The 12,000-nt window shown below is 37.5% G+C and overlaps 1 protein-coding gene across 3 annotated transcripts; it reads left to right on the forward strand.

Moving 5' to 3' along the window:
- The first annotated feature begins 3,501 nt into the window (after positions 1-3,501).
- gata6 (GATA binding protein 6) lies at positions 3,502-11,771 on the forward strand. 3 transcript variants are annotated; one of them, XM_077194354.1, is made up of 7 exons: positions 3,502-3,627; positions 4,506-5,415; positions 6,618-6,784; positions 7,212-7,337; positions 7,492-7,579; positions 7,675-7,775; positions 8,809-11,771. In XM_077194354.1, the coding sequence occupies exons 2-7, from the start codon at positions 4,560-4,562 to the stop codon at positions 8,974-8,976; spliced, it is 1,506 nt and encodes a 501-aa protein (XP_077050469.1). In that variant the 5' UTR covers positions 3,502-3,627; positions 4,506-4,559; the 3' UTR covers positions 8,977-11,771. The 3 variants fall into 3 exon arrangements, with proteins under 3 accessions (XP_077050469.1, XP_077050488.1, XP_077050479.1); XM_077194373.1 differs by lacking the exon at positions 3,502-3,627 and adding an exon at positions 3,959-4,042; XM_077194364.1 differs by lacking the exon at positions 3,502-3,627 and adding an exon at positions 4,040-4,163.
- Positions 11,772-12,000: the final 229 nt, after the last annotated feature.

The raw sequence follows: 12,000 nt of genomic DNA on the forward strand, positions 1-12,000 counted from the left end.
TACAAATCCAGCTGTTCATTGTTTGTTCATGTTAGTTCACAGTGCATTAACTAATGTTAACAAATACAACATTTGATTTAAATAAGGTATTAGTAAATCTTGAAATTAATATTAACTGAGATCAATAAACGCTGAAGAAGTATTCATTATTTACTCATACACTATTACTTTACACTGACAAATGACTCAAAAGGCAGTGTGTGTTCTTCTTTTGAACTTCCTCTGCAGTGCTTCTGTATTCTCCACTGAGCGAGTGAACTACAGTTGTCACAGTGGAGAATCGCATGACTCCAGCAGGGTGTGACCAGAGATCTGTGAGAAGGTTGTTAACACCTTTACTACCCAAGGCCTCTCCCACACGCCCCCATATATAAACTCTCTCACACACACGCACACACACACACACGCACACAAAGGTTGCTTTTACACCTTCTTGTTTAATCATCTACTATTGCAAACAGCAACATATATGCCTCGAACTGTCCCTCTCTACAGAGTCTCTGACTTTTAGTTCAACTGGCGAAGGCAGTGCCAGGCATAAAAACATAACATCTGTCATAAACCATAAGTAAATAGGTCAAATTCGAATGCAATTGGAAGGAGAGGGAATTACTCAAAATGTAGGAAGTAACACACATGTTTCGTTCTGCAGAAAATGGTTTTTTTCTTAGTCTGTGTCAGCCTGAACGCTTTTAAGCTAATAAAATAACATTAGGAACATAAGTGATATTTTAAAGTTTGTGTTTTATATTTTATAGATTTTTCTGTTGTTGTTTTTGTGTGTGTGTGTGTGTGTGTGTGTGTGTGTGTGTGTGTGTGTGTGTGTGGTGATTTAATGTCCACAATGACTGTTCTTGCAGGGAAAGGCCAACACCCTTACAATATGTCACCTGGTAATGAGTATTTGATCGTTTCATCATCATTCATCCGCAACAACTTTAGTGATGTACAACACAAAGCAAACGAATCTAGCAATGATTGGTCTAGAAACATTGTTTGAAACACCCTGATGAACCATGAGCAAATATCTAATATGACTCTGACCAATGGCAGACATGCTTCCTCTACTATTTTAAAGGCTGTCTAATCAAACGGAGATAATCTGATGGCACAGTTGAATTAGGCTACGAGTTTTTAGATAGAAAGAAATAGTTCAATTAGTATATAATGGTAACACTTTAATTTACAGTGACCTTATTACACGTTACATGTAGTTACTGTCGCAATAACTATAAATAATGCATAATTACATGCAACTAACCCTCTCTATTGTGTTCGTTGAATTGGTTTTACATTGTGGGTTCAAAGTACGCGGAGACAGATAAAGACTCTCTTTGTAGTGGCCTAGAATGTCATAAATTGGCTAGTATATGAAATTTCATAAACAGCCGCCTGTAGGAAAGCACTCATTCCCGTAAATAATTGTAAGGCTGTGATTTCGATTTTTAACTTGTTTATTTCGATTGACGGTGATGTTGAATTTGCTCTAATTCAATAAACAACCGTGTATAGTGATAATAACTGTAATGGCTAATGTTTGTGACGACCGCGCACTAGCTATACTGAAATACAGAGTATTTCTCCAATGCTCGCAATATTGCATGCATAAAAATGTAAAAGATTTGTCGCTTTAGTTCACTTTAGTGCATGATATCATAACCTACATATTTAGGGTTAATATAGGCCTGATTTTGCGTCTTTGTGTCTACTGAAAATAATAGCTAATCGCTAATAAAAAATAATAAGCATTATTATTATTCCCGTAATTGTATTATTATTAGGCCTATAACTAATGTTTGTTAGTGCGATTTATTCATACTATTTGTTTGAACAATTTTAAAAACTTTTGTTGTCAGGTCTGCAGGGAGAGGAATTAGTTTGATTAGTTCTTAAGAAAGATCACAGATGCAATTCTATGTCAGCAGTTTCGTTTTCCTCCTGAAAAGAATTAGCTTTGGTCCATCTAAAAGAAAATCCAGGAGACGATTCGATTGCAGTGCGTCTTTGATGATTCCTCGTTTATTCGGAGACAGACACATCATGTCAGACAGCAGATCATCTATTCACACGTGCTCTTATGAATCTGTCTGAGCGTCTGGAAGCCATAGACAAACACTAAAATCGCAAGTGACTATGCAGAAATGTTTTTATTTTTTTATAGCACTGGCGCATTTTTTTTCATATAGGCTACGCAGGCGAGAGCAATATTTAGGCCATTTAAATAATATAGACTAGGCTAATCATCCCTGTGGGTATACGAAATAGCCTATCCGAAATACATAAAACATCTTTTTAATTGTTGAAGAGTCAATAAAATGGCTTCAGATTCTTGTTTTTGTGCGCAGGCTATACTGTTAAAAAATTATCAATATAGGCTATCAACTATTGTTAATATGGGCTAATAGGCTATCCTAAATGGCTACTATAGCCTACATACATAAGTATTTAACTCAGTTGTGTTGCAAATAATAAAATAATTCAGTGTTGGTTATCGAATAAACTTGGCAACAAAAGAGTCTTCACAATGATTAATCCAATTGGCGTCCTCCAATACCTGATCAGGTCACAATACAATGTATATTCTGCCTGAATGAATTATCATCTGTTCAAAGTGAAGCACTCAGTAGTGCATATTGCCCGCTGGGTGTTTGTGTAGGACCCTTTACTATCCTAAATGATGCCCCATCTTAGATGAACTAATTAGCAACGAGCCCAATTTGCATAGCATAGAAAAGGCTCAACATCAAAACAAATAGAAAAGTGATTTCATCATTCTGTTGGCGTGATTTCCCTCACAGTAGCATACTAAATAATTTCCCATAAAACGCAATTAAACATAAGTATAAAATATGATTCATTAGTTGCGTTAACTGTGTATTAAAAGTTTGTCATTTACTTTTTTCCCCCTCTTAAAGACTTAGGCTATCCTAACTTTTTTAAGTCAGTAGCACAATCGGTTTAATGCAAATCGGAAAACTAAAACTGATAACCTCGTCTGCTAGTTGGCCAAACTAGTTATTGTCTTAAAACAAGTTAATTCAAATGGTACCAAGTTTAAATAAAGATTTTAATGATCGAAAATGTATTTTGCTGCTAGCTCACATTTTTAGACTGCAATTTATATAGCATCGGCTATATGTTTGGAAGCCTATACGCTAATTATTATTATTATTATTATTATCATTATTATTATTATTATTATTATTATTATTATTTTAAAGAACTGTTTTAAATTACACCGATATTTCCTGTCGGTAAATGTATTAATTTAATACATTTAAATAGGCTAACCCTATCTAAATTTTAAATAAAACTGCTTGTCCGCTAAAGCAATTTAATTTTCACCCTTTGTGAATATGTAGTCAGATTTATAAGACTCGCATTTTCCATTCGATATGAAGGACATGCACACTAAGTAAGGTGTAAAGTGAAGCGCAGCACCCCTATCGAGCAGATGTGTTTGCTCAAGCTGGAGTCCAATCAGAGGCTCGGAGCGCACGAGGCGCCTCCTCTCTTAAACATCGTCACGAGTGAACAGAAAACTTTCATTCCTAATAGTTCTCCAAGTCCTGCGACCACAGAACCGCTGGATCCTGCGAACACCAACTTATGGCAAACCACCAATAGGTCAGTGGTGTCTTTTTCTTCCCTTATCCGAGTCTTGATTATACATTTATTTCCCAGCTCTTGCCTTGGTACTGAGTTCGGTGCCAGCCGAGGAGAGTCAAAATCATTTTGGGATTATTTTTACCCCTCTCTCTCTCTCTCTCTCTCTCTCTCTCTCTCTCTCTCTCTCTCTCTCTCTCTCTCTCTCTCTCTGTCTTATCTGTTGTGGGTCTTATCAAGTGGTTATCTCTTTTCTGCAAAGACATATTACGTTTTGTTTCCTATCTGTTTTTGTGTGTGTGTGTGTGTGTGTGTGTGTGTGTGTGTGTGTGTGTGTGTGTGTGTGTGTGTGTTTTTGTAATTATGATGAGGCTTCATCAAGAGGGAGGACGGATTTGCGACACGGATGGATTCAGATCTTAAAGCCCTGTATGGGGTGTGTATGTGCGCGCGCGTTTGTTTTCCTGGAAAGTTGTGTGTTCGGTCATTCATGTCATGCAGCTCAACTTTTAATTTTAGAATACTACGAGATGTCACAATAATCATGAATGATTTGAGTAAGTTTGTAGCTGCACCATTGTGCGATTTCTGAAGTGAAACTGTCTCCGCGGTAAAAGAAAAAGTGAACACAGCCTTATCATAATTCATATTTTAAGTGCTAAATTGCAATAAGCATTCAGAGGAACTTTAACAGTTGGATACGTTTATTTACTTTATGCTTTGAGCTCCTCTTAAATTATCGAAATTATAGTGATATAGCATACATAGGATATATATATATATATATATATATATATATATATATATATATAGCAGGCAATGGCGTTCTCACTACTTTTTTTTTTTGACCATTTCCCATTACACTCTATATTCCAACATTTTTATGTTCTCATTTTCAGTGCACTTTTGCCTCTCCATTTTCCACACACTGTGAGATATAAAAGGGATCCTGGATGGACCTGGGTGATAACAGCTGGTCCATGGTCAAGCGCGAAGTGTCCAGCAGCAGCAGCCCAGGGTCTCCGGCTGAGCAGAGCTACCTGAACACTGACCGGAGGGACCGGCTGAGATCCCCGACGCCGACGCACCTGGACGCGGTGGGAACCCGTCGCGCCGAGGCCAGGCCCCTACACTCCTTCGTTCACTTTGGGCATCCCAACAACGCCCTGCCCAATTCTGACGACGTTACACTCTTCACGGATTTAGACCAGGGCAACAAACTCATCATCTCAGGTGGACACACCAGGGAGACGCATAAGGGAGGCCTAATTGTGGACCCTACCGACATGTATCAGACACTGGCCATCGCCGCGGCCCAGAGTCAGGCCGGTTATAACGACTCTCCATCGGCCAGTTACATGCACTCCAACCCTAATTCTCCCGTTTATGTGCCGACGTCTCGCGTTGGAACGATGATACCCAGTTTGTCCTACCTACAACCCGGGGTGTCTTCCCAGCCGAGCCATGCGGTTAGCAGTCATTCGGTTTGGTCACAGTCCGCACCGGAGAGCCCGTCCTACAGCACTGGAAGCCCGCATACCTCCAACCGTTTCCACTACTCCCCTAGTCCGCCTATGAATAACGGCACATCGAGGGATAACAACTACACTAACCCTCTGAATGTAAACGCTCGAGAGCAGTACCTTTCACGACCAATAAGTGGATCTTACTCAAGCCCGTACCCTCCTTATGTGGCCCCGCAGCTCTCACAGTTACCGGCGGCGTGGCCCGCGGGGCCCTTCGAGAACTCCATGCTGCACTCCCTGCAGTCAAGAAGCGCGCCGCTGTCCATCCGGGGGCCCAACGGGGGTGAGCTATGGACATTCATTCATATTCATATCAAAATTCCTGTCTGGCTGTCAAATTCAAAACTTCATTTCTGGCAGTCTGTGAATAATCCAATATTTTTTTATTATTATTATTTTAAATGTTAAAGCACATTGTAACTAATAAGCCGCCAATCTCACAGGTAGATCTTTTTATTTATTTATTATTTTTTTTTTTAATAAAACATTAACGATATATTTGTGATGTTTAAATCTAAAATATTGTTTTACATAATGCCAGTACTTGTGTTCGTTAGCATCTGTAGCCTGTTTTGCGACAGGTGGGTGGAATTTAACATGTATCATTACAAAAACGTTTATAAACACCAGTTGAACCTTTTAGCTATTGGCTACTTGTGTGTAAAAATAATAACTTTTATTAAGACCTTCCAATCTTTTGTTCTGACTTCCTATGTGGGTGCCCAGCCTTATAATTAGGGGTACATATAAAAAAATATGTAATAGCTAATTTATATTAAAAAAAAAAAGAATGGACCAATTTACTAATTCTAACGTTTCAAATAACAACGTAATTTAACAACAGTGGTAGATAATTGTGTATAGTCTGATGAAACTTTAAATGAGAATGTAATTGAAATTTACGTTTTTTTAAATAAATGGTTAACGAAGTTCTCAATTTGCAGCCCATGGCTCCTAATATTCCTTATATAACTGTGCGTAAGTGTGCACATGTTAATATAATTAATTGTAATTAGAATCTGCAGGTAATTACAAGCTGCTTCGAAAATAAAGTGCTTAGGCTATTCTAGATCTCAGATTTCGTGCATGTGTGAATTTGGACATCATTTAAAACGAGAAAATAGGGATACACTTTATTTTAAGGTGTTACAGTGTAATTATTTATGTACAGAGTAATATTGATTGACTACACGTCCTTACTAGGGTTAGGGTAGGATTATGATTTGGTTGAGGGTTATTTGCATGCAATTGTGCATAATTTACAGTTCTTGCTATGGTAAGTAGCCTACATGTAACATATGTAACAAGGACACTGTAAAATAAAGTGTTTCCGAAAAGAGTTACAGAAAAAAAAAACAATAGTCACACCTGTCATTAATGCTATTAGTCTGTTGCAATGTGTGAAGTCTGCCTAATTCATTTGGCGCACATTGAAGTTGATGGTGAATGTGATGTTGACTGACGGGCGACTGTCTGTGTGTTTAGATTTGCTGGACGACATGATGGAGAGCCGCGAGTGCGTCAACTGCGGCTCCATTTCCACCCCGCTGTGGAGACGCGACGGCACGGGCCACTTTCTCTGCAACGCCTGCGGTCTCTACAGCAAAATGAATGGACTCAGCCGACCATTAATTAAACCTCAGAAGCGTATGGTGAGCATCGTCTTGATGAGCTACTTAACCACTCAATTTCCTGCCTATTTATTTCAAACAATAGCCAGAGGTTATCTGGGAACATCTTCACAGGTCTACTCCCATAATAAACGCTATTTTTATTGGCTGGACAAGTTTGCAGGCATTAAACGGTAATTGCATAGGCTACAAAAATAGGCTACAGTGGGCAAATATTTTTAAAACTATATATAATATTTGTCTAATCGAAGCCCTTTTTCATTTTATTTTAAAAAAAAGTAAAAAACAAAAGTGAAATATTGCGCATATGTTGAATATCTGAAACATTTAATTAACAGCAGAAATTAATAACATAGATTTTCATTCTACCATTTTAGATGAATAAATATGAGAGGCTTGATCTTTATTGTGATCAGTTCATAACATTGTTAATTGCTTTCGTCTCCAGTCGTCTTCAAGGCGGATCGGCCTGTCATGCGCAAACTGCCAGACGAGCACGACGACACTGTGGCGCAGAAACGCGGACGGCGAGCCCGTGTGCAACGCCTGCGGGCTTTACACAAAGTTACATGGGGTAGGCTATAATAGATATTCCGTCTAAACAAGATCGGATACAATTTAAATAAAACAATTTGATACAATTAAAATAAACGCGATGCTACATATGTAGTAGCCTATTATCAGTAGGGCCTACAGTATTTTACTATCTGGATTCATGTGTTTTTTAGGTGCCTAGACCCCTTGCCATGAAGAAAGAAGGCATTCAGACAAGGAAAAGAAAACCAAAAACCTTGAACAAAGCAAAGGGATCATCTGGTATGTTAAGTGATACAAAATAAAAAAAAGCTTTCATTTGTGTGTGATTCCACCATGAGAGTGCGGGTTAACTGACTTGTTAAAATAATTCCCAGGAAGTAGTTCTGTTCCCATGACTCCAACATCTTCATCTTCTTCTAATTCAGAGGAGGGCACAAAGAACAGTCCTTCATCTACGCAAGTGCCTGTAACATCAGTAAGTTCATGGACCCTTGTTTTTCCTTTTCAAAGGCTACATTTGTGTTGTAAAAATGCAAGCATTAAAATGTTACAAACCTTACAGATAAAAAGTAACCAACTAAAAGTAACTTACAACTAACTATAAATAACTTTGCAACTACATGTCAATTAGCAGTCATTAGAGTATTAATAGACTGTCTGCTTTAAGGGATAGTTCACCCAAAAATGAAAATGATCCCATAATTTACTCGCCCCCAAGCCATATGACTTTCTTCTTTCAGCTAAACACAATCGCAGTTATATTAAAACATATCCTGGCTCTTCCAAGCTTTATAATGGGAGTGAATAGTAATTTGGATTTTGAAGCAATGCGTTTTTGTAAGAAAAATATCAATATATATATAACTTTATAAATTTTGATATAATAAATATTATAACTATAATCACTGGCTTCCGGTAATGGTCGTTCGCAAGTCTAGTTCCCGCGGAAGAGTGACGCATTGTTTCGCTTCCGAAGGCCTTTATTAACCCCTGGAGCAGTACGGATTACTTTTATGATGGATGCGCTTTTTTGGGCTTCGAAAAAAAATTATAAAGCTTGGAATATCCAGGATATTTCTTAATATAACTCTGATTCTGTTTGGCTGAAAGAAGAAAGTCATATACACCTAGGATGGCTTGAGGGTGAGTAGTAAATTATGGGATGATTTTCATTTTTGCGTGACTTAACCCTTTAATATCTGCTCTGCTAAAACATTATTTTGATGCTCCCCAACAGACATTCGACTGACTATAAGTAACTTTGGATCTACATGTTAACTTATTTTACTAACCTTAACACCTAACAGTCTACTAATACTCCAGCGAGAGTTAGTTGATATGTAGTTAATGAGAGTCAGTGGAATGAATGTCTAAAGTGGATCATTCTGGAAATGATTCCTCTGCATTACTCATAGAACTTGCAACATTTTGTGCTTTCAAGGCGTTATTCAAATAGACCTTTTGAGTGCCTTTTATTTGTCATGCTAACATTCACTGGTTTGATCCAGGTCAACTCTTCGACGCTGCTGGGCCAAGTCGATGTTCAATGCACGTCCGGCTCCATGGTGAAGTACCCCGGCCAGGAGAGTCTGTACTCGAATGTAAGCCTGACGTCCACAGCTGACGTGGCAACCTCCGTGAGAGGGGACACTTGGTGCCCCATGGCCTTGGCCTAAACCCTGGCATTATTTGGGAGCCATTTGCTGTCCTTCAGCTCTCTAGAACATCGCTTTCGGCGTTGTACTTCAAATCTGGCAGGGTGTGGGGGTTGTCATCTGTTTTCGGTCTGTGTTCGTGATCTTGAGCAGAGGCCTTATCTGTTCCAAATACTCCAGTTTTTGATTCACCCCGTGGAATACTTGGACGTCCATGATGGAGATTATCTATGAGGACAACACTTGAGAGAGAGAGAGAGAGAGAGAGAGAGAGTCGTCTTTAACATGCCTTTGGTACTTTCAGAGCACACCCTGCACCATGAACGTTGCTTGGAGGAGTAAGTGGATCAAAAATCATTTAAAAAAAAAAAAGTTGATTTGTACATATTAATGCTTACGGATACTTCGCCCATCTGGAAAGACGAGGTTGTTGATTGGATTGTGGTGATCCGATGAAAGAGAGAGAGAGAGAGAGAGAGAGAGAGAGAGAGAGAGAGAGAGAGAGAGAGAGAGAGAGAGAGAGAGAGAGAAAAGGTTGATCTTTCTGAAACTGGAATGATTAAGTGTCAAGGTGTTCTTATTGACAAATGCCAACATATTTATGAAGCTACCGTTGTTCAAATAATGCATATATTTGTCAATAAAGATAATGTCAAATAGAGTAGGACTGAAGCCTCGCCCTTCCTTTTAAATCTTTTTGTTTGTTGCAGTGGACGTTGCTCACAGATCTGCACACCTTCTATGTGAATTTTAAAAGAAAATAAGAAAAAAAATAGCTCTTATAAGATTGAACTGATTTGTGATGGTTAAACACAGGGTATCAAAGATCGCAGGAACTCGCACGAGACTTTAGTTCGATAACACATTTTTCCTAGAGATCACTATCAAATTAATATGGTCTAATCAAACAATTTCAAACAACAGTTTTGGAAGTGTGAACCCACATTGTGAAATATGAAAGTAAATCATCAGCAAAGCATAAATAAAATGACCGTTATATATCTCTGTTTGAACAAACAGCACTCAGGATTTCTTTTCTGACGTGTGTTACAACACAAAACTGCAAAAAAAAAGAAAGTAAAAGGTTTTGCTGCAGTGATTTTGGATGTATAAGACTACCTAACAGCATTGATGTGAAATATCAATGCATATTTTTATTTTATTTTATTTTTTTACTTTCAGTGTGATACACCTCTGTGGTCACTACTTTAGCTGATGAAGGGACAATGTTCAATTTGGATCTTGCTTTCACAATTTATTGAATGTTTTAGAGAGAGTAATGTGTGCCAGAATCAACCAGTAGTGAAGGTTTCTTGTGAGTCGCCATCTGAAGCACAAGCATAATGCGCAATGACAGTAATTAATGAGTTTAATTCACTCGTGAAAGAGTTCAGTCTCAAGTGCTTTTGATTTACGGCCTCTGATCTGTTAAACAGTTACCCAACTACAAGTTTCCTGTGTAAACATCTTATGTCTTTGAAATCGGGGAATGAAGGGGTACCAGAGCCTTTCTTCACATGATGATGAGTGAATCCGTGACAATTTTGGACAAGCTTTTTTGTGTCAGGGATGCTGTGTGAACAACACAAGAAACATTTCGCTATCGTTGTGATTCGCCACCTTTACAACCTCTACAATTATTTATTTCAGTAATGTAGTGTGTTTGTAAAAGGTATTTGTTTATTGTATTTTAATTAACATGGTTGTATTTTTTTTTTTCAATTCCAAATTATTCTGATCAATCTGTTAAACACAGATTTATTGTTTTGGTTTTGTTTTGAAAATATCCAAACGCATAAGTTGATAAAATTGCAAAGGTGTGTTTTATCTCTTTTTTTTTTTTTTTTAAATAGATTTTGAGGTTCAGACCTTCCATTTGTTATGAAACGGTTTTTCACATGAACCACTGGAACCACATATCTTTTATAAATTTAACCAAAATGATTTTCCTTTTTATTATTGTCATCACCATTCATAAAGCAAATAGTAAAATTCTATTTTCCCTTCTGTTTTCCAGTGTACAGAGTATTAACAAGGATGTCATTGTTAATTTTTTTTTCTTTCTCAGATTAGTTCATTAACACTGGAACAATAAATAATAGCCATGACTAAAGTGGTTGTTTTTCCCTTCCCTTTTTTTTCTTTGAATTGTTTTAATTTAATTAAGTATTAATCCATATTGATAAAACAACAAAGCTTGTTTTGCATTGATTTTCGAGTCATGTACTCAATTGTACTCATAGGCCAGATGTCAGACTCTCATGAGTCACGGATCTTTTTTGTTTGTTGGTACACTGAAGCAAATTAAAAACTTGAAGTTTATATTTCAACAATAGTAACTTTTCACGAATATGTTTATTTATTTTGTTTGTTTTTGTTTCATTACAATTACCTTAATTTCATTCATAAATATCAAGCATTATCAAATTGGATTTGGGTCAATATGAACAGATAAAGTTGTGTGTTTGACGTTTTGAAGACTGCTTTAAACCAAATGAAGAATTGGTTTATGTGAACTTTGACATTTGAATGTGCTGATCTTTGCCTCAAGGTTGGACTTTGATTTACGACCGATTGATGACGCCTCGGCGCCAATAGTTTGGAGGTCTCTGATGTAATTCCTTGTGATGCTGGTGAAACAAACATGTTTTAGCATATGACACAACATCTTCACAGCCCTTCTTTTGCTAGAAAGCATTGAAAGGAATCTCTGTGGAAAGAACAGAGACCCAGAACCACTTGTTATATTGTTTCTTTGTCATAAATGTCTTTTTTGTAGTACATTCAACATAAATGTTCCTCCCATTTGTTTGAAATCTTTCTTTGCATTCTTCTCATTTTGGTTTTGCCTAAACCCATAAAATCTCTTTTCGAATTGTAACTTTTTTTTCTAGAACGAGTTCCTTTTCTCATATGTCGTTCTTCCTTAAACTGTTTGTCAATTGCAACACTATAACACCAGCCCAGACTAGCATTTCCACAGAGCAAAAGTTGCTCCCTGCTGCCCTTTTGAACTGCATTTGCCCTCTTTGCTTCAGAGAGAAG

This window comes from Siphateles boraxobius, unplaced genomic scaffold, assembly GCF_051911475.1.
Source record: "Siphateles boraxobius isolate OS27281-9 unplaced genomic scaffold, OSU_SipBor_1 1, whole genome shotgun sequence".
In the NCBI taxonomy this organism is placed as follows: domain Eukaryota; kingdom Metazoa; phylum Chordata; class Actinopteri; order Cypriniformes; family Leuciscidae; genus Siphateles; species Siphateles boraxobius.